The sequence below is a fragment of the Podarcis liolepis genome (assembly GCF_965112155.1).
Source record: "Podarcis liolepis genome assembly, chromosome: 2".
Lineage (NCBI taxonomy): Eukaryota > Metazoa > Chordata > Lepidosauria > Squamata > Lacertidae > Podarcis > Podarcis liolepis.
This window is the reverse complement of record NC_139555.1, coordinates 3,195,711-3,217,974: the sequence shown is the minus strand read 5'-3', so window position 1 is coordinate 3,217,974 and position 22,264 is coordinate 3,195,711. Positions and strand designations below refer to the sequence as shown.

The following is a 22,264-nucleotide window of genomic DNA, read 5'->3' as shown; positions in this document are numbered from 1 at the left end:
CATCCTAATATGCAGCTTTGATTTGTATCCTAAAGGGCGGGAAATAAATAAATGAATGAATGTTAAATAAATAAGCAAAGCAAATAAATAAATGTTAAATAAATAAGCAAGCAAATAAATGATACCAAAACTGTGTTGAATTCCAGACCTTGCTCATTCGCTGGTTCATTGAGTCACACCCCAGGCGGCTCCACAAGCAACCTTAGCATGAATCCTGGAATCTCATCTGGTCCTGCTTATGAGTAAGTCCTCTGCTATGAATCCTGCCATTTTTGTGCAGTAGCTGTGCATGTGAAACAGCACTAATCTCTCAATAACTTTCCATCATCCTTTAGGAGTGGGGAGGACCTGCGTGCACCTCACTCCAACCATACGCTTGATGCACATTTAAAGCACATGACTCCCCCCCCACACAAAAAAAATCATTGGAACTGTAGTTCAGGGCACTGGGAATTGTAGCTTTGTGGGGGACTATAGTTGCCAGGATTTTAAGGCGTTGGCTAAGTTGGCTGGGGACGGTGGGAGTTGGAGCCCAACCACATCTGGGGATCTGAGGTTGTGGGGCAACTTTCCTGGGTGACCTTGGCTCAGTCAGCCTCTCTCTGCCTAATCTACCTGACAGGGTGGTGAGAGCAAAAGCACCACCATTGATACTGTCCCAGATTTCTGGAGGAAGGGACAGATAAACATGCCATGAATAAATAAATTAATAAGGGTGGGATTTCTTTTTTTTAATTACCCTTGCAGTACCTTACAGCTCTGTGATTCTATGACCCCAGCTCTGCAGGTCCATTCCAGAGTTTGGGATAGGATAGGCTCTCCAATTTCCTGTTCGTCTGGGATATGTTTAACATATCCTTGCTCTGTCTTTCCACAGTCCTCATCTGATGATTGCGCAACCTATGGGCATGTCTCCCTCCATCAGTACAACATATGGAAGTCCGAACTTGCTGCCGTAAGAATCATGCCCTGATTGCAGACGTCTTTGTTTTGAGTGTCAGATTGAATGTTACAAATGTGCCCCACTAGGGGGCAAACACACCAAAACCCTGTTCTCTTCCCACCTGGCAAAGCCTAGAGATCCAGGGTAGTGTGTCTGTACTATATTTGCACTGGTCCTTTGTCATGTTGCAGCATGACAGAACAGCAGGCTCACAGCCCAGGCAGGCAGATGAGCCCAGGAAGCTGCAGAGGAACAGGACAGGCTGAGGCAGCTGTTGGAACTGCTGCTCTGCTGCTGCTGCTACACACTTCACACCAATGTTGGTGTTTGGCCTCAGCAGTGCCAAGAGGTTGAGGAGGAGAGCAGCAGCAGAGCAGGATGGTTGCTAAAGGAGGTGACCTGTCTTGTCCTTCCTGTTCCTCTTTGGCTTGTCTAGACTGCAGTTTCGCTGAGCTTTATAAGGGGGGGGGGGTGTTGTTTGACCAAGCAGGCAGGTGTCTGAGGCCAGCAAGGAAGCAAGGAGGAGGTAACTGGAGGCAAATGGAAGCAGGTGGGCACAATACAACATAGGAGGCCAGATCACTGCAGGGTGAGCTTGGCAAGCCTTCCCACAGTGCCACTGCTAGAGAGGAGGGCAGTGAAGAGGACAGTTTGGGTGAGCAGAAACGAATGGGAAGAGGTTTGGGGAGGAGCTGAAAAGGATGTGGGCTTGGGGGGCAAATAAGGGGTGACGTTTTGGGGAGAGCAGTCTGCAAGGGGAGGGAGAAGATGCAGGGTTGGTGAGGTCTAAGGTTTAGGTTTTGTGTATGTATATGAAAGCTGCTTGATAACTGTGCATTTGGACACCCCTGAAGGTATTGTAGCCAAATTTTTGAATGATGGTCCCTGAGAGTAAGTTTTCATCTACAATTGGATGCCATTTTGAATCACAATGGGCTGGGCCTTTCAAGCTTACACTGATTTTAACCACTGGTTTCAAAACCATGCTGTGTTTCTTTGTTTTTTAGAATTCCCAAGCAATGCTGACTGCAAGGCTGCTAGTTAATGCATACAATATTAAAGCAAACGAAGCAGCACCATGCACAATATTAGCATATGTGGAACCCAGTTTAAATACCTCATCTATTCATCAAGAGACAATTCACTGCATTCAGTGAATGCATTTTGGCTCCTCAGCATAATATAGTGATGTTGGGAACATTCTATATATTAAATAAATATATTTCTGTGTGCATTTTCCTAGCACTAAGGCTACTTAGAATTTTGCCCAGTTAAGCTAGTGCTTCTTTTGGTTTTCCAGCAAGAATACTGCAAAAGCCCTGAACATCATTATCAGCCCCACTAGCCAGCCAGCTTTAGCTTAAGCTATTGCTTTGTGGGAGAGTTAGAATAGGACTTCTAACCCATTAGATGCCTCTCCCAGATGTTGTTGTACTATAGCTTCCGTAATCCCTGACTATTAGCCATGCTGGCTAAGGCTTATGGGAGTTGGAATCTAATTGTGCGTGTGCACACACACGCACGCACACACGTTCTGTTCCTTTCTCCGTGACTCTCTTAAGTTGGACATGTTTCCACTCAGTTCTTCTTTTGCTTCCTATAGTGAATTAATGGGCTGCCCTTACTCCCTGGGAAGTTCTTCACCCCTTGGCTCAATGGATGCCTACCCCATGCCTCATGATGTGGAAATGCCACTGGACTGCTCGCACAGTGAGAACTCCACATCCTACGTTAGGGATCTTTCATTCCCAGTGCTACCAAATCTGATCAGGTAAGTGTAGCGAGTCCTGGGCAAGGATAAAGGTTGAGGAGGCCAAGGCTCCTTCTCTCCACTGCCTGCAGTTGATAAGCTTTTCCTGTTGTGCTGCCTCCTCCTGTGACCGAGTCTGCGGGCCAAAGAATCCTAGGAATTAGTAGTTTGCAGCACTATCAGTTACTTGCCTTTTCATTGTCCTACAGTTTGCAGCATTTCTTAGCTGGGAGCTTCTGAAAGGTTAAGGAGGTGGAAAAGTAGTTTAAATATATAATGTAGGCATGCTCCAATTTTAGGAAGGTTGTGGGTGGGGGATGGTTGCAAGTTTGTGAGTTGGAAATTCAAGTGTATGGGATAATTCAGCAGGATGTGGGTGAAAGGGAGAGGTGGGAACAGGTCCAAGAGGAGCAGTAGTAGCTTTGATGGGCCTGACTTGGCTGCTGATGCGATTCAGAGTAGATGCCATGCTTAGTCCTGGAACCTAGTGAAGCCGAGTGTCTCTACAGACAGTGGGGCACGGAGACAGGGCGCGAAGGAGGTGCTTTGCCACTACATCTCTTTGTGGACATGTTTCAAGAGGGCTGCATCTTCCTTTTGCCCACCTTCTCTTTTCCCTCCCTAGGGTGCCTGAGAACATTTCCCCACCTTCCGACGAGGAGCTGGCCCATCTGCTACACCCCGAGTCAGAAATGAATCGCTATCATCAGAATCTGGGGTGATCAGCATCTGTTCATAGCCTTTTCATCTGATGCTTTCTGGGGACTTTTATGGACCATGCAGCAATCAAAGACTGGACATGCTCCCAGAGCAGTGGTGGTTGATGCCCCCTAAATCCTTATGGGGCACAGGAAGCTCTTCCCCTGGCTCCAGGCATGCCCTCCCTCTCCCAGGACCCTCCTATCCTTGCTTTAATCAAGGGCAGCTTTGATTCTGTGCTGGGCCAGATCCGCGAAATGATATGTGCTGTCAAGGGATTCTTGCCAATTATGCCTATCCAGGGAAGTCACATAGGAAGCTGCCTTTCTCCAGGTTAGACCCTTAGTTCGTCTAGCTCAGCATTTCCTACACTGACTGGCAGCAGCTCAGACAAAGGGCTTTCCCAGTCCTACATGGAGATGCCAGTGACTGAACCTGGGACTTTTTGTATCCAAAGCAGGTGCTGTACTGCTGAGCTAGGACTGCACTGGTGCCACTGCTTTGGAGCAGGGCTGAGGCTCACATTTGCTTGCTGCTTGGCACTGTCCTTTGGGGAGGGGCCAATATAGCCCTGGATGCTTTCCTGCTTGCCATGGAAGTGGTTCCTTCTGCAAAACATGGGGTGGATTTCCTTCCCCACCAGCAGCCCAGACAGGAGAGAGAGGGTATTTTTCTCAGGAACTAGAGACTTGGATCCTTCACTGGACTGCTGGAGCTTTCCTCTATCTACTGTGGGCAGGTGGGATTACTCCAACTGGCTCTTCTATCCTGGGTTCTGTTTTTCTGCTGCAGAAGACTCCCAGGATTAAAAACCCACAAATGCCACTTCTCCCCATCAGACCTTCTACTTTTGCCTGGTTGGGTGGGACCAAGATCCACTACCAAGTGCATATTCCAGAACTATCCCATTCCCAAGCAGTGATGGTATGACTTTTGGGCTGTGAGAGACCCAGGTGGGGTGAAAATCCCCTGTCCTTTCTAATTCCTGGGGAAGTGTGGGGAAGTGTCTTTTGCTACTTCATGTAATAACGAGATCCCCCCCCCACACCTTTCCCGTTGTTCGGGCTCCACCCACCAGTGCCAATTCCCCATGATCTGATCTCCCAGCCTGTGAAGAGGTGCAAATAGATGGTAAAATAAGCCGTAAAATAAGACTTTATTTCAAAATAACAAAATAAATAATCTACTGTACACATTACAAAGGAAAGGGTGCTAATTTTCTCTAAAAAGACACCAAGGCTCTATGGGACAAGATGAGGAACCGGAAGCGAGAGCCTGTGGCTGCTAATGTTTGCCTCAACAGGATTTCATGGCCTTCCTTGGACAATCCATGTTTTGCACCTGTATGTCCAAACAAAACCTCACTACAGTACAATTCGCTTAAATTGTCAGCAAAATACAGAGCAGTCACTGTTCTTTTTTCTCCATCCTGACAAGCAGTGGTTATGCCAGGGATCCTCCAGGTGTGGTTGGATTACAACTCCCATCAGCCCCAGCCAGTATGAACAATGGCCTGGGGTGACAGGGATTACAGCTCAGCAACGTGTGGCGATCCAGAGGATCCATTTCCCTTGGCAACACCATATTCTCCTGCACTGCAGAAATGGACTGTGTTGCCTTTTCTTCAAGCCACCCCAGACCAAAGACTCACTGAAATCCATGAACATGTCTAAGTCAGGCCCATTAATTTCAGTAGGTCTACTTAAGCAGAATGCCACATGTGATAGATTCCCCACCCCAGAACCTTAGGGAGGTGTCCCCCTTCCCTCCTCCTTTCCTGTTGCAGCCCTTGCCCTCTGCTCCGTTCATATGGAGAAGGGAGATGGGGCTGCATTCAAGAAAGCCCAAAGGAGGGATTAGCTCAGCACAATGCAGCATTGAGGCTGAACAATCTTTCCTTATGGCAGCAGTACAGTTCATGCCCTCCTGGCCTCCTTAAAGGTCACTATAATCAATCCTCTGCCCCAGAAGAGGTTGAGCAATACTAGAAATGTGTCCTATCTCCCATTCAGAGATTCCAAGCGGTACAGTGGTAAAGTACTACAGAACTTCCAGAATTAAACCACTTGTCAAAGTGGGAACCTCAAATAAATAGGTGGCATTTTCAGTGTATGCACTTGGGGCCTGTTTCTCTATGGCTGCCTTTTGCTAGAATATTATAATTTATTCAATTTCTTACTCAGCCTTTGCCATAAGGTCCCAGGGCGGGTTATACCAATTTAAAAATGCAATTGTGCTCCAGTTTCTTGCCTACATGCAGCTGCTCCAAGATGGAAGATCCACTCAGCAACCCAGGGGCATTCAAATCATCACGTTCCCCTTGAAGGTACCAGAGGCAGCGCTGGTTCTGAGTCGTCCTGTGTGGTACAACACCACCTCTTGGTCCTGAGGCCACTGGCTTCTCTTCCTTGCAAGGAGCAAAAGCAGTAGATGAGCCCCAAGAGTATGAACTGGTTGCCTCAGGAAAGGAAAGCGGCGGCTGGGAGAAAGAAGCTGCTCCCAGTGAAGGAGTGAGCCTGATGCTCCTCCTGGATCCAACAGAGAGAAGACTCACTTGTGTTTCCTCTCCCTTTAGGGGGCTACTGCAGGTCACATAAAATTGGGGTGGGCGCGGTAAGCCTTTTTCAAAAGTCAATTCTAATTCCTGCAACTACACAATTTTAGTAAAATAAGAAATTAAAAAACAAATCTGCTGCTGGAACAGGATGGAACTGTAAATTTCACCAGCATGCCCCCAAAACTAATGGCAGTCACTAAATAGATCCATGTTGTTTAACTGGTCAAATTCTCAGACAGATTCCCTCAGGCAGGCATGGAAGCAAATACCTCTCAGGATTCCACAACACGACTGAGCAGTGAATCAGTACCATTGGTGACTATAAACACCAGATTAAGGTCAAGACCAAGGGAGGCAATGATGCTGAAGCTATTTTGAGCATTGTATACGCAATCTACAATTGAAAGTGTGACAACCGATACACAATAATGTAAGGAATATCATGTCTGCCACTTGTCCATATGCAAGGCAGTGTGTGTGTGTGTGTGTGTGTGAGAGAGAGAGAGAGAGAGAGAGAGAGAGAGAGAGAGAAGGGCTATGGAGAGAATGTGTTGTATGTACACGTATGGGATGCAAGTGTAAGTCAGTGCGTTATCATAAGAAATTTGGATGCAGAAAGATAATCAATGCTTGTGTCTGAGAAATCGAATCAGCTTTCTGTTCAGGGCATAAAGTGTATTGGTGAGGGGTTTTGTGTTTTTATGGCTATGTACCCCAGAGTTCCAGGCTTCATGAGGGGCGAAAGGCTGACCTCCCAGCAGCCTTTCACAGGGCAAAGCCAGCCACAGATTGGGTCTCCCTGAGCTCATGGCTATCGCCTGTAGTGAGGATGGCCCCCAACATCTTACATAGTTAATAGGGAGGGGGAGAGGCAGGCTCTCCATTTTGTGACGAGAACCAGGAGTAATAAAATGTGTTGTGCTAATATGGTAGCCTTGCTCTGTTGAGGAAACCAAGCACGCCTCCTTGTGGTGATGAGGAGAATTGCGCCCCTCTCCCCTGCCAGAGTCTGATGTTCAGAGCTGGTTGGCATGTTATTGCTTGGCGACTGAGCCTCAAGTCACCTGCTGCTCATTGCCGGCTGGTATCCGGTTCCACCTTGATGCTGTTTCTTCTAGCTTCGGCCTGTGCTACTGGGGGCTGGCACCGCTCAGAAAGATTTTCCCCAAACTCTAAAATGAGAAATTGAAAGTCAGGCAGAAATATGCAATTTCCTGTCCTTGGCCTCTTTTTCTGTTGTTATTAACTTCAAGCAGCAAGGAGCTCCTGCCACAACTGTGGGCTTCCCTTCAGTTGCACATCCCCACAGCCACAATGTATTTTTTTGGGTGGTTCCAAAGGTTATACGCTTAACATCTGAGCTCTGAAGCACCATCCCCTCAGTTTTCCCTGCCATTCTCCAGTGACCACAAGGAAAGATCACCACACGGTGATCTTTGCTGTCAAAAATTATTTTGCCCCTGTAAGCTTACTCTTAGGGTGCTTCCAGACATTCCTTTTCTCAAGCATTTGTTGTGGTTTGTTTGTGGGGAGGTTATACAACATCGCATCACCCAATCATTATCCTACACTTGGCAGTGCATTGTCTTGTCGCATTCCTTATCGCAAAACATCCAACCTTTTGTGCAAGAGGTCCAAATCGGCTTTAGTTGCACAACCTGAATTTGCCAGTATGTGACTGAATCCCACCCTAAAACAGCGTCAGCCTGGAAGCCCCCTTAATTAACGAAACAAAAAGAATTTGGCAGGCACAAAATCTATGACACGCTGCTTTTATTCCTGCCATCTCCTTGCGACATAGTAATAACCAATATAAGGTAGCACGATGATCTTGAGCTTAATGTGGCTATTGAGATTTTGCTGTGCCCAAAACTGTGTTTTGGAAGCCATCAAAGTTAGTCTTGCCAGACATTCATGTATTTTGCATTTTCTTGATTTAATGATGTCTTTCCTGACTAAGCCCAGCTAGGCAGTGTTTGTGAAGGCTCCTTATCCTTTCTGACTAAGCATTAGGAAAAACTTTCTGGCTGCAAGAGCTGTTTGAAAATGGAAGAGTCTCCCTCGGGAAGTGGCGGACTCTCCTTCCTTGGAGGTTTTTCAGCAGAGGCTGAATGGCCACCTGCCATGGATGCTTTAGCTGAGATTCCTGCACTGCAGGGGGTGGACCAGATAACCCTCAGGGTCCCTTCCACCTCTACAGTTCTGGTTCTATATGCCCGTTGCTATCCTGGCTGTGGTGCCCACTTATTAGTTTAGCGAAGCTGATGGGCAAGGCTTCTATTGCTATCCCAGGCCTGTGCTGCCCAATGAAGTCTTGGGAGAGGAAGCCTCTTACCTTGGCTTGGGGGCTTCCCTGGCAGGCAGGGGCTGAGCCGTCCAACCCGCTCATGCGACACCAGCCGGGCCAGACGCAGCCCTTCATCCATCAAAGTCTGCTGCAGGATATGACGACTCCATAGTCCATGGGGCGGGAGGCTCAGAAGTGTGTCAGGGGCAGCGTTGGGGGGTGGTGTAAGCCGAGGACAGGATCCTGTTGCTGCAGAAAAGGGGGAGGGGGAATCAATGGGGAAGACGGTGCGAACTTGTGTGAAAATGGATTGAGTCAACAGAATGACCCAATCTACTCCAGAACTTAGAATCTCTTCCAAACTAAAGCTACGCTAGGAACTAGGAGTAACCTAGACAAAGAAAAGCCAAGTCCCCATTGTCTATCCTGCTCTAACATGGTCAAGAAACGGAGCTTAGAATAGGTTCTTAAAGACTGGAATCACCGAGGGAGGCAGAATGAGTAGGGATTCTGTTCTTCCTTTCACACCCTTCCGAAGGACATGCATTCTGCAAGTGAGATACAGAGCAGAACACTGTTCTTCAACTGGTGGGAGCAGCCTGATCCAAGGTAGGTCGCAACAGGAACGCTAACCACCATGCAAACACACGGAATGGGTCCCCAAATGCATGTTTGGGTTAAAAGTGGATCCTAAGTCTAAAAAGGTTGAAGGTGCCTAGAGCAGAAACAGGCAGCACTGTTTCCTGGATCAATTTATGTTTGGTGGGACCAAAAATACAAGGGGAACACAACTTCCAGCTTTTTTCAATCCTGTCAGAAAGAATTCCCTATATAGGGAAGCTTTTAATGTGTATTGTTTTATTATGTTTTTATATATGTTGGAAGCTGTCCAGAGCGGCTGGGGCAACCCAGTCAGATGGATGGGGTACAAATAATAAAGATTATAGTACTATTATTATGAAACTCTTGCATGCAATTCAACCAGGGCACATCAATTAAAATCACGGGGGAGGGGGGAGGGAGTGGACCCAGATGATTTGAATAATTTAAATCATGTTTTCCACTGGCACTTCATGTATTTCCTAAATTATGCATAGTAGTTAGTTGATCTAGTCACATAAAACCTATTAATCTACAACTAAACAGCATCTGCATTATCCAGGAGAAACAACAAAAGGGCACTGTGGTAACATTTGGAAGGGCACAGGCCAACCACCATGGTCCAGAGAACACATTATCCTCTACTCAGAAAACAAACCCATTCACGTAAGCTGGGGATGCAACCAGGCAGGTTCCCTATTGTGGTGGGAGCTGCCGAGGAGAACAGGAGCAGCCCCCCAAGACTTGCGCGAGGCAGGGGTCAGGAGCACATCACATGCCTTTAAGACCTCTGCGTTCATGGGAACTCGGCTGCTGTTCAGCTCCCTGCCAACATGAGGCCCAACGAACCTGATCCCGTCAATGACGCCAGTTTGGCACCTCAGAACGATGGCACCTGGGGGCACCTCCGTGCTGAGACTTGCAAAGCTTTGCTGTGCTCTTATCAGAATTGCAGGAGGAGTTGCTGGAATGCCAAATCAGAAGTGGCGATTGAAAATTGCAAAACAGGAAGGGGGAACTTGTGGTATTGAAAGATGCTGTCGGACCCCATCTCCCATCAGACGCAGCCAGCTGGGTCTGGAGGTCTAATCCAGCACTATGTGGAGGACCAAAGGTTAGAAAGCCTTTGGTCTTAATGTGTCCGTCTTTATTTTCTCTGGCTGCCTCTCTGAACAGGTGAAGCTGCCCTGAGTCAGATCTGCAGAGCCCAGCACTGTCCATTCTAGCACTACCCATCCTCTGGCTCTCCAGATGTTTAGGGCTACAACTCCCATCAGCCTTAGACAACACGACAGTGGTTCAGGGTGAAGGAGTCGCAGTCAAAACCGCCAGGTGGGGGGCAAGTACGGGAAGGCTGATCTGCTCTGACAGGCAGTGACTTTCCAGGATCTCAGGCATGAGTCCTGCTACACAAGGTTATTCTAACTCAGCCTTCTCCAGATGCTGCTGGACTCTGACTCCCATCAGCCCCAGCCAGCATTGCCAGAGGCCAGAGATGATGGCAGCTGTGAGCCCAGCAACATCTGGAGCAGCAGATTTGAGAAGGCTGTCCTGCAAGACAGCTGCCCCTGGGACCTTCTGCAGGGAGAGCAGGCGCTCTATCTCTGAGCTATGGGATCCCTTTCTAATCTCTTGGAATCTTCTGAGAGTTGCCAAACAAGTCTTGGCTGCTCTATGCAGAAAGATGGAATATAAAGTGAGTGAATTAAGTCTTAGGGGTGTACATGACACGGTTTGCATTTCAGAGAGAAAGTTGCCATAGTTCTGAGAAGGAAACACAGGAGGTTTCTTCAACAGAAATGAAAAGCTGGTTTTAAAGCCAACCTACTGCTGCATATCCCTCTAATAAACGCCCTGGGGCTGCTGGTTTTGTCAGGGTACTGAGAATTTTCTGCCCAAAATCCACAGCCCCTCTGGAAAACGGCAGTTAGGACACTGTGATAGCTTTTAGGAAACACAAATATGCCTAAAAGAGTAGGTTTTGATACTCAAGGGTTTAAAAAAAAAATCAAAGCTCAAAATATCAGTATTGTTTGGCGAGGGAAAGGTCTGTGCGCATGAAGAATCTGAGGTGGCAAAATGCAGAAAGCATTCAGGATGAAGTCAAAATCAGACAGAACTTACCGCTGTTGTGCAAAGTCTGTGAGCCACAGAATATGATTCCAAATTATGTACAAGTCAACACATGTTCCAAGTTTAGAAAGAGCAAACAAACAAAGGGCAAAAGAATCAGAGCTCCAACACAAAGGAAGGGTATTTGAGCCTGCCTGTAAGTCTAGGAGACTTCTTCTGGCCCCATGGCCAAAGGGAATGAGATCCAGGGGGCCTGTTTAGTCAGCATTCATCCCAATTTGCTCACCCAAAGCTTACATGGAGGTTAGATTCTAGATCCAGTTTCTATTGAGCATTTGTTCTGATTTGTTTGTGGGGTTTATTATATGGCAATGAACATTCGTCCTGCATTCTTCCTGATTTGCTGGCATGGTGTTTTATATGTCCTCCTGTTACGTGATTTGTTCATCCCACATTTTTCAATACATTTACCAGTCACTTTCCAAGCCTCAAAAAGTCATACTTTTTAAAAAAGTGGATTTGTTGCACTAGGAAAACAGACTATTTTTTCTGGATTTCAGCCATTTCCGGACTCTAATCCATCCGACCTCCTGCCCCTGAGCTGTTTCCCTGACAGCTGATCATTATATGAACTACTATTTAGGAATTGGTGCCCGAATTTGCTTTTTTCCTCTTCCCTCTTTGCCCGTTTCTTTACTTGTGGTTTTTAGATAGAAAGTCTGCAGGCAGGTACTACTTTGTTTGAATTAACTGCATGTAATCCACTCTTGGAGCCTTTTTGGCTAAAAAGCAAGGTACGGATGCTCTAAATAAAAATAATAAAAAACAAAACAGTGCAAACCTAAACTTACTTGCACCCGCCCCACAAAACAGTGAGAGTCTTGAGGCACCCTAATTTACTTCTCCATGCAGTTGGAACATTTAATTGGAGCTCAGTCCACTCACCCTGTGGGTGTCCATCTAAGCTTTCCCCTGACAAGCTGGCTGTGTCTTCCTCCACGCTTGACCGGTACTGAGGAAGGAAGGGTTCGCAGACCAAGGGAAGTTCAGAACGGCTGTGCTCAGCAACCTGCTGGAAGGACAAGGGAGGCAGGCATTAAAGCTGGGCGTATAGTCCTTTGGCAAAAGACTTTGCCTCCACCGTAAACACCCCCCCCCACTAGGTTTGTCAGATTCAATGCTGGAGACCATTCACTTAAAAGTGATTTGAAATGCATGCAACTGTTCAACGTGCACTTTATTTTATCTGCAAATGTCAGCTATACCCCATGCTCAAGCAGAAATGGGACTGTGGTGTCTGGGGAAGGGAATTAATGCTCAACCAAAAATTGACACAATGGAATCGTCCCACGTGAGACTAATGGCTTCACGGGAAGAGATGGATGCATGGAAAGGGTTAACCGCCCCCCGCCCCCCCCCCCACTGCAGCTGCTATTGAAAGATAAAAGTGCACATTAGACCCCTGTACATATTTAATGGCCCGTTTAGTTTGGCCCCTAATCTCCTGGTGTTGCAAGAGATACGGCAGTCACCCACTGTCTCCTGTGTGTCCCCCAGAGCCCTGAATCAGATTGGGGAAGGGGTGTTGGAAGGCAGGCCCAGGATGGGACAGGGCAGGAGAGGCCAACTGGGGAGGTTTAAAGGTGGGTGGATGCTCTCCAGCTTCGAACCTTGCTAGGGAAAAGTCAGTTAGAGCCAGGAAGCTTATTTCGGCAGAGGCTCCAGCTTTAATTGAATTGTCACTATGACCAGTACTTTTTGCATTTAATTATCCTCTAATCCCACTGCTTATGATTCCACCCCCACATGTATACCTGCAGCTGCAGCTTATGTTACAACTGAGGATAATATTTCAGAGATCTGATGAAATGAACTCTAAACTACTACTACTACTACTACTACTACTACTACTACTAATTTATTTACTTACTTACTTACATGTCTCCCATCTGACTGGGTTGCCCCAACCACTCTGGGCAGCTCCCAAGAAAAAATTGTAAAAGTACAATACAACATCACACGCTAAAAACTTCCCTAAAGACGACATCAGGTGTCTTTTTAAAATCACATAACTGTTTATCTGTTTGACATCTGCTGGGAGGGCGTTCCACAGGGAAGGCGCCACCACCGAGAAGGCCCTCTGCCTGGTTCCCTGTAACTTGGCTTCTTGCAGTGAGCAGAAGACCCTCAGAGGAGGACCTCAGTGTCCAGGCTGAGCAATGGGGGTGGAGACACTCCTTCAGGTATTCATGGCCGAGGCTGTTTAGGGCTTTAAAGGTCAGCACCAACATTTTGAATTGTGCTCGGAAACATACTGGGAGTCAGTGAAGATCCTTTAGGGCTGGTTTTATATGGTCTCAGCGGCCACTCCCAGTTACCAGTCTAGCTGCCATATTCTGTATTAGTTATAGTTTCTGAGTCACCTTCAAAGGTAGCCCCACACAGAGCACATTGCAGTAGTCCATGCGGGAGATAACTAGAGCATGCACCACTGGCAAGACAGTCTGCGGGCAGGTAGGGTCTCAGCCTGCGTACCAGATGGAGCTGGTAGAGAGCTGCCCTGGACACAGAATTAACCTGTGCCTCTATGGACAGCTGGGAGTCCAAAATGACTCACATTTTTGTAGTGCAGGAAGGGGGCTGGCTGAGCGCCATTTTGGGCAGCGCCTCTCCAGAGCCAGCCAGCCCTTTCGGGCCACTCGTCCCTCCACCGCTCACAAGGGCAGGCACAGGAGCCGCGGTTGGGAGAGCGCAGTGCCGATGGCAGCAGCATAGGTAAGCAGGGGGAGGGGAGGGGCTGGGGGAGAGAAGCTCCCTTTGACGCGTGTGCGCCTGCACGCGAGGTCCAACCCGCCACAAGGTCTGGGGGACGATGAACCGGCCTCCTCCAAAAAAAGTTTGCTGACCCCTGATCTAGCTGAGCACTGTCTCTGCTCTGACTGGCAAGAGACCTCCATGCTGGCGATTCAGCTGGGGATCTCCTGCATGCAAAGTGAGTGCTTTCCCCTGGTCCATCGTACCATATACTTGCCAGTTTCTATGTGTGTGAACACGTGAATCACCACCACCATTTATGTAGCAGTTTCTCTGGGGATCCACAGGGCTTCCCATTCATTATCTTTGCAATCTCATGCAGGCGCAACTGGGCTGGCTCTGCAGCTTACCTCCTGCTTGAAGCGCTTGGCTTGCCCAGAACCGCTCTCATCCGGATGCAGCCTGAGGACAAAAGACACAATGGAGTCAGAACACTCTGCTAGGTAACGGGCCAGGATTTCGTCCCTGGCCTGGGCACTGAAGAAGTCAAAAAGGTATCAGGAATGATTTAAACATACTGCCAGGTAGTGAGGAACTCAGCCATATAACGTTGCATGCCTTCCTACATTTAAACTGAGCCCCTCACCTTAACATGCCAGTTTAGCGCATACAGGATTCTGCAGCCTGGGACGCTGCAGGCATATTAATGTTGCAGGCACAGCAGCTGAGGGCCTGTTTAAGTGAGACGCTAGGCACCTACAATATCACACAGATAAACTCTTTTTGCCCATTAACTGCCAAATTGATTCCACTGTAATGGGAAACCACGAGAACGTGTTGCGGTGGGTGTTGGATTTGTGCCCTCCCCTTTCCCTTTTGAACTAATCACAGTTCTCTGTTACATTGGGAATCTGTGATCTGTAGTTTGATGCTCTGGTTTGATAACTTGCCGCAATTAGAACAAACCACGGGTCCTCAAGTTTGGACATAACTGCGAACTGTGGTTAGTTCAAAAGTGAACGCTGAAGCTTTTGATCTCTTTGCACATGCACAGAAGGAGGAGAGGGGTGTGGAGGGAGTGCTTGCAAACCAGAGGCTCATGCACGGCCCTGACCTTCAGTGCCAAACAATGGATTCCTCTTACATTTGAACCAGGCCATTCCATGAGTGAGAGCAGCAGCAAGGGCCATAAGCAGAAAGGGTGCCAGAATGTGCATGTATTGCACAGTCACAGCTGGGTCAGCTCCAGCTGCCAAAGAGCGCCAAGCCCATTTACTGGGTGCCCAAACTGCTATTTGGAGCAGTGGGGGAGCAGCTCTTCATTTTTAAAGTTTCTGCCCTTCATCCAAACAGGTCCCGAGGCAGTATATAATACTAACAACAACAACAAAATAAAACTGAAGCAAAGCATAATCCACCATAAAACTAACTAACAGGCAAAAAGCAGATAAAATACAAATATAGAGCTTGTAAAATATCTGGGCAGTAGCAGCCAGTGTGGAGGCACGGGGGGGGGGGCCAAGAGGGGGACGGGTTAAAGTTTTGGGAAGCTGGGAGAGCATTGGAGCCCCACCTGCGCCACCCACTAGGCACTGCTCTATCTGGGCAAACAAGGAAGTCTTAATCTGGCACTGAAAATATTCTAATGTTGACATCACTAGTCAGGGTATTTCAAAATTGGGGTGTCACTGCAGAAAAGGCCCTGCCAGGGGGTGCGATAAACAGGCCAGGTGGACATCCCTCGGCAGAACTCACTTTGTCCCAGGACCCAGCAAAGCTCAGTCCAGGTCTCTGTGATGTTGGGGCACAAAAATATCAGGAAAAATAATAATTAGAAACATTCTTCTGTCACTGAGCAATGGCAAAGCATCCTCGCCTATCAGGAATTAGGGGACAGGGCTTCCAGATCAGAAATCTGTGTTTCCAGATAAACAAGAGTTTTGGTTGTATTTACTTTTAACTAAAGTAGGCACTGACGCCTCCCTTCTTGCCAATCTGGAAGGACAGCTGGGGAGGGTTCAAATAGAAGAAAAGGCTCTCCACCCTACCAAGCAGAGAATCTTTAGGCTGCTTGCTGAACCATCTCCCCACCCCGCAGCAGAGGTGCCAGCTTGTGAGGGCAATGGGGGGGGGCAACGTCACTTCAGTGGCTGGCGGCTCCTCATCCGCCTCCTCTTGGCGCTGCCACCAGCAGAAGGCTGCTTCACAGCAGGAGGATGAGGAGGAAGAGCCAGCCACTGGAGCTGCGCTGTGCACTGCTCTGCGGTTCGCCTCTGCCTTCTGGGATGGGGGGAGGAGAAGGGCTCAGTCCCCAGGAGCTGGCGCCCCTGACCCACAGTAGCATTACAGCCGGAGGCCGCAGCCTCACTTTCAGGTAACCCCCCCCCCAAGGCTCTAGCAAGAACAAGAGGGTTTGGTTCTCACCTGGATCCCTTAAGTGAGGACAGGTAGCTGCTGTCCCGGGCCACCTGGCGTGACAGTGAGAAGAGTTCCACCCTTCGCAGCAGCAGGGAATTGTCCCGCAGGCAGAACTGGGCGGCAGCCTCGTTGATGGTGAGCTGGGAGGATGGAGAGGGCAGAGTGAGTCTCTGGGGAAGCGATGAGGATACTGAGTCCACAGGGCTCTTGCGGTACAGCAAGGGGAGGCAACGTTGGACGATGCTGGGCTCCAGCTCCCATAGACCCTACCCAGCCTGGCCCATGAGCACAGACGGTGGGACCTGGAGTACAAAAACACCTACAGAGCACCATGTTGTCTACCCCTGTGGTTCTTGGGGAACTCATGAGCAAAGAGCAGACAATCACTGGCATCTGGAGAGCAGCGCATGGCTTACCACTGGGCAACATTTGTGAGGAGTGCCAGACACACACTCCACACATTCGCTTGCCAGTTTGAGGTCTCTTTTAAAGGAAAGCTCCCCATTGTAACAATGCTGTGGGGAAGACTGGAGGAGCGCTTGAGGGGTGAAGGGGGCAGACAAAGAACAACAGCAAGTCTAACTCCCCTCTTCTGTAACAATCCAGAATCAATATTTGATTACCAGTTTCTTGGATAAAAAATGCCTGTGATATACAGATCACCAGGCAGAACTCTGTTCATGCAATACTCCCAGTGGGTGGAAAGGTGAAGGAAGCAATTTCAGCCCCCTGAAAACCTACCCTGAAAGCTGCAGGGGACTGGGAGAAATTCCTTCCCACAACCCTTCCACCACTGGCAGTGTCTGCCGGATCAAAGCTCCTTTCGTTCAGGGAAAAGGAAGCCTGGCTCTAAGCTAATTTAGCTCCCTTTAGAGTTGGAGCGCCCAAACCCCATCTTAAAAACAAAACAATACGAACTAGCAGACCTGCACTCCCCTTGCCACAAAGTGTTATTCCCCAAGTGCACTGCATGGGGCTGCTCCACTGCAAACTCTGGATCTGAGCCAGATCTGCTTGGGCCTGGAGGAGTCCCCTGATGGTGAGCAATCCTGCCTCCCCAGCCAGCCTCCTTGGCTCACCTCATGAAGCGTGAGCTGCTTGCCCTCGCATCGCCGGGTCTCGCCTCGTCCGTAGATGGCGCTGTGGCGCCGTATCTCTTCCTCTTTGCGAGGGTCCCCGCTGTCCATCCGGAAGATGTGCCCCACTGCTTTGGCCAGTTTCTTGTTCAGCTTCATGAGGGTCCTCAGCTCGGTCTCGCCGCCACGGGGGCAGCTGCGCAGCAGTCGGTCCACACCCTCCGACACCGCCTGTGCCAGCTCTGGATCCAGGTGCTCTGCGGATGAGGGGTGCTCGCTGGGCGAGGAGGCCCCCCCTTCCTCTTCCGATTCTGGATTGCCCCACTGAATTGCCGGCAAGGGGGACAGCTTCTCTCTTGGATCCGAGGGGCTCTTGGCGGGGGAGGTAGCGCTGGCTTTGCTGAGGGTCTCTCCGGGGCTGGTGTGCCCGTTGGTCAGGGACTTGCGGCCCCCAGACTCAGAGATCTTGAACAGAGGGATGCTGCTCACAGGTATGGAAGGCACTGGCTGGTTGAAGAGCCCTGGGTTGGTGGCCCACTCCCGCAAGGCCTTCTGCAGGCGCCGGACATGGAGCGGTTTGGTTGCCATGCCAACCAGGGCCATGATCTCCAGGAACTCCTCCTCGCCTGCCTCACACAGCTGCTGCACATCGTCGCCGCCCTGCTGGATGAAGGTCTCATAGTAGGAGAGGAGGTTGGCTCTCTGCAGAACACGATACAGCTGGAGTTCGCCCAGGGTACGAGGCAGGGACAGGGCCATAGCCAGAGGCCTGCAGCAGGGACAGAGTGCGCGGTGAGCCGGCAGAAAGGGTGGGCGAAACGGAGAGATGAAGTCACCCCCTCTTGTCTCGCCCCCATGGTTGATGGGGGAGAGAAGGCAGGCATGGGATTGGTGGACAAATGGAGAGCATGTGCTGGGGCTTATTACCCCACAACCAGGTTTGGAATGATAGAATCATAAAACTGTACAACTGGAAGGGACCCAGAGGGTCATCTAGTCCAACCCCTTTGGATTGCAGAAATCTTTTGCCTAACATGGGGCTCAAACCTACGACCCTGAAATTAAGGGTCTTATGCTCTACCAACATGGATAAGTTAACCTGTACTCACAATCCGTTTGGTTCGAGGCCTGATTCACCCCTAAAAGGGGGGTGCTTGTTTTCTGCAAGTGAATGGTTATGTACTTGCGTCTATCTGCCCCTGCTAACACAGAGGCAGCTGCTGCTTTTCCCTTGATTAGACTGTCCCCATGTGGGTCTCTCCATGTGGTTAGCATACCACAGAAGACGATTGTGCAGAGGAAACAAGCACCACTTATCTGTGTGAACTGGTCCTAAGCAAGGAACTTGCACAGAGGAGGGGGACCGAGATGATCAAAGGCCTGGAAACCAAGCCTTATGAGGAACGGTTGACGGAGTTGGGTATGCTTAGCCCGGATAAGAGGAGACTGAGAGGAGATAGGAAAGCCACCTTCAAATATCTTAAGGGTTGTCACATGGAAGAGGGAGCAAGATTGTTTTCTCTTTCTCTGGAGGGTAGGACCCAAACCAATGGATTCAAGTTTCAAGAAAGGAGATTCCGACTAAACATCAGGAAGAACTTTGTGGTGCTAAGTGCTGTTAGCAGACTCCCTCAGGAGATGGTGGACTCTCCAACCTTGGAGGTTTTAAAGAAGAGGTTGCTGGGCATCTGTCAGGGATACTTTAGCTGAGATTCCTGCCTCCATCGCAGAGGATTGGACTGGATGACCCTCGGGATCCCTTCGAACTCTACAATTCTGTGATTCTATAAAGGGGGTGGAAGAGACCCCCCCCCCACTCCAGAGGTCTACCTCCCACCTCCTTGCCGCCCTGTAAAACATTGCGACTGTGATTCGGATCATCATTAGTGATTGTGAGCCAGAGGCCAGAGGCTGGCATTTTCTCTGGATGAATTCGCCTGGAATAAGTGAGTGTCATCTTGCGTACCCACATCCTACACAACAACCTCCAACCGTAACACACAGCCATCTTCCCATCAAAGCAAAGAGCTCGCCCCCCACGTCACTTTTCCCTCTGTCATTGAACCTATTCAGTGAGATCTACGCTGAAACTGGGGAAGCGTCGCAGCTCACTGGTAGAGCAACTGTTGGGTGTGCAGAACGCCCCAGGTTCAATTCCTGGCACCTCCAGGTGGGGCTGGGCATACCCCCTGCCTAAAACTCCAGAGAACCACGACTAGTCCATGTAGACAGTCCTAAGCTTGAGGGCCAGACAGGCTTGAGGGCACATGCCTCAGGGAGCAGGTCTGGTGAGCGGGGAGTTGCAGCTGAAACACTGGGTGGCAATGCTAGGTGTGCCCTGCGGCCGGCCCTATGCCTGTTGCCCTCAGGAGTTGTGAAGAATGCTGTCCCTTTGCACAGTGTGGAACACGTGCGCCATCTATGCGGGGTCATGGGAGCCAAGCCCCCCCCTTTCACTTAAGGGGCCACCCTCCAAGCTCATGCATGCACAGCATGGTGGTGTCACGCAGCCGCGGCCCCCTCAGTCACAGGGACAAAGCCTGGTGTGGAAGGAAGACTCAGCTATGAGCCTGTTCAAAATTGGCATGGAATGGGAAATGGGTGGTGGGGGTGTTGTCTTGTCCTTCACCCCAGGCAGCAAAGTGCATCTACTTTACCCCTTTACCCACTTTGCACTCAGACCATGGCATGCAGGGAGAGTCCTCTGTCCCTGCCCTGAATTACTCAAAATGAAGGTACAAAACGCACCTTTAGCTCTCCCCAGCCCCCACACCACTGATGCACTACCAATAGCTGAATGGGACCTTCTGTCTGCACTAAAGCCAAGGACATTTCAAACAAACTCACATTACTTGGATCTTCTCTGCAAAGTAGGAAGAGGCCACACACAAACACATGCTCTTTGTCTCCCCTAAAACACACCCACCCACACTCCGCAGACACCCACTCCGTGCCCCGTCTTGGTCAAAATGAAAGGCACTGGGGCACTTAGGATAGTTCTGTAAACTACCATTCTCTCCCCCCCCTATGTGTTTATGTGTGTCTTTTCCCCGGAGCAGTGCTAGGGGCAGTGCTGGAATGTGGAAATGTGAGTGATTGGGGGGGGGTGTAGGGGAGCTGGGTAATGAAGCTTGCAGGCAGGGTGGGGGAAGGCACGGCTAGCTCCAAACTTCCTTGCCCTCCTCCCACATCATGCTTCCTGCCAATACTCTTCGGGAAGGAGGATTTCGGACTGGGAGTTTCTGGGGACGTTCTGCTGTCTCCAGCTGACCAGGAAGGCTTCCAAGTCCTTTTTGAAGCGCCTAGGAGACACTTTCCCCATCTCCCAAAGACATGGAGCTCCACGACTCGCCCTGCCTGCCGCTCCCCAGATACTCACAGTCCAAGCCCTGGTTAGGTGCATGCAGGATGCTACAAGCCAACCTAAAAATACCCCGGGGCAGAATTTGCGATAAGAGATTTGAGGGCGGGGTGCTGGGGAAGATCCTTTCTGATGGACCCGAAAGGGCAATACTGAGCCCGCGAACAGGGACAGAAAAATGACAGGCCGAAGCGTCTCTGAGCGTGTGCAGAATGCACGGAAGAAGCACCGGGCCGCGCATCTCCCACTTGGGAGCCCGAGCGGCTCGTGTCAGGAGGTGCGCCTTCGCGAAAGACTGGAGTCCCGGCACCTCTCCCCCCCCCCCCGGCCTCCTAAGCGGGCAATTCCCTGACCAGATGCGGGAGCGGAGTTTGGGGCAGAGGCGAGAACGGAGGGAGACGACCCTCACCCCCCCCCCGCCCGCTCCCCGCTTACTTTTGGGCGCGCTCCGCCCTGGCCGCGACCTCGAGGGGCTGCTGGCTTCCTTCGCCGGCGTCCCGGGGGGCGGGGTGGTGGGGCATGGACCCCGGGCCTTCGAGCCTCGCTGGCGGCGGCGCCTTCCTCCTCTTCTGGGCGAGAGGCGAGTGCGCGCCGGGCGTCGGGTGGCGCCTGTCCGCCGGGGTGGCTCTCCGCGCCCGGCCCCTTCCCCCTTCTCCTTCCTCCGCCTCCGCCTCCTCCTCCTCGGCGCGGAGCCTCTGGCGCGGAATCGCCTCCCACGCCGCCGGATTTACAATGGAGCCGCGGCGGCGGCGGCTCGGAGCTGCTGCTGGTGCTGCTGGTGCCGCGGCGCGTGGGAGGCGTCGGGGGCGGCAGGCGGCTCTTGCCTCGGACCAGAAAAGCGGCAGCGGCGAAGGAAAACGCCGCCTCCTCGCGCGCGCGCCCCTCCGCTCTGCCCACGCGCGGGCCGGGCAGGGGCCGAGCGCGCCGGGCTGCTGCTGCTGCTGCTTCGCCCCATGGCTGTCCCCGGCCTCCCCCGCGCGCCTCCCCAGGCCAGGGTTAGGATCCGGCGCCGCCGCGCTGGCTTCGCCCCGGCTCCCTTTTCTGGGCGTTGTGCGTTACGCCCCGCCGGGGAGAAATTGGTGTGCAGGACTTTGAAGTACCTGGCAAAGAGAAAGGGGTTTCGCGGGTGGGGCTGCGCGCTCAATATCCCGCGCCCGCCTGCCCGCCCTTCGTGCCAGGCGTGCACGGCTTTGCGTTTGCGTGAGTGCTTGGGTTTCACGTGTGCGGTGTTGTGTTTGGAAGTGCAAGTGACGCGCATGGTCCCGCATGTAAGTGAGGGGGGCGTGCTGCCCGCTATTGTGTGAACTGGACGTCCGTGGGTGAAGTGTGCCTGGGACCGTGTAAACCATGGGGAACAAGCTTCCAAGGTTAATTGAAGGGTGCCGATGCGGGGGGGGGGGCGTTTAGAGGCGTATTATAAAATTATTAATTGTCAAAATCCTGCTGGATGATTTTACAAATATTTTAGTGGCCAGAGCCAGGATTTGGTAACTGAAATGGGACTAGCGTTGAGATACATGCTCCTCTTGTTTAAAAATGCCTTCCCATGGTGGTGTCATTGTAGTTGAATACATGGGCAAGGGAGGGCATCTCCCCCCCCATCAAGTAAAACAATAGAAATACTTAACTAACTGACCAATCACGTCATTTCTGCCCCCTAACAAAGTCCTGCCCCCCCACAACCCCCCCCCACTATGCCCATAGTTGAATATATTCAAATTTCCACCCTACTGGAAACAAGTTTAA

At 50.6% G+C, this 22,264-nt stretch overlaps 2 protein-coding genes across 9 annotated transcripts in view; one reads left to right on the top strand and one right to left on the bottom strand.

Moving 5' to 3' along the window:
- The window catches only part of STAT6 (signal transducer and activator of transcription 6), a 54,525-nt gene extending 49,931 nt beyond the window's left edge, over positions 1-4,594 (top strand). For both annotated transcript variants that reach the window (XM_083486623.1, XM_083486624.1), the window contains exons 18-21: positions 147-242; positions 878-955; positions 2,547-2,714; positions 3,319-4,594. In XM_083486623.1, the coding sequence (XP_083342749.1) occupies positions 147-242; positions 878-955; positions 2,547-2,714; positions 3,319-3,415 (439 nt within the window). In that variant the 3' untranslated portion in view covers positions 3,416-4,594. The remainder of the gene's footprint in view (positions 1-146; positions 243-877; positions 956-2,546; positions 2,715-3,318) is intronic.
- On the bottom strand, positions 4,530-21,656 carry NAB2 (NGFI-A binding protein 2). 7 transcript variants are annotated; one of them, XM_083486692.1, is made up of 8 exons: positions 20,971-21,656; positions 17,161-17,926; positions 16,088-16,221; positions 14,074-14,125; positions 11,855-11,981; positions 8,285-8,485; positions 6,201-7,121; positions 4,530-6,132 (listed from the first exon to the last, which is right to left on the bottom strand). In XM_083486692.1, the coding sequence occupies exons 2-7, from the start codon at positions 17,914-17,916 to the stop codon at positions 7,021-7,023; spliced, it is 1,371 nt and encodes a 456-aa protein (XP_083342818.1). In that variant the 5' UTR covers positions 17,917-17,926; positions 20,971-21,656; the 3' UTR covers positions 4,530-6,132; positions 6,201-7,020. The 7 variants fall into 7 exon arrangements, with proteins under 7 accessions (XP_083342818.1, XP_083342819.1, XP_083342814.1 ...); XM_083486693.1 differs by having other exon boundaries at positions 11,855-11,978; positions 20,971-21,439; XM_083486688.1 differs by having other exon boundaries at positions 20,954-21,304.
- Positions 21,657-22,264: the final 608 nt, after the last annotated feature.

Excerpts from the sequence above, each read along its gene's own strand:
- NAB2 (XM_083486688.1), bottom strand. The coding sequence starts at position 21,039 with ATGCCCCACCACCCCGCCCCCCGGGACGCCGGCGAAGGAAGCCAGCAG. Across the intron at positions 17,927-20,953 it reads AGGGCGGAGCGCGCCCAAAA|GCCTCTGGCTATGGCCCTGT; the intron begins GTAAGCGGGGAG and ends TCCCTGCTGCAG. Across the intron at positions 7,122-8,284 it reads AGGGAAGCCCCCAAGCCAAG|AGTTTGGGGAAAATCTTTCT; the intron begins GTAAGAGGCTTC and ends TTCTCATTTTAG.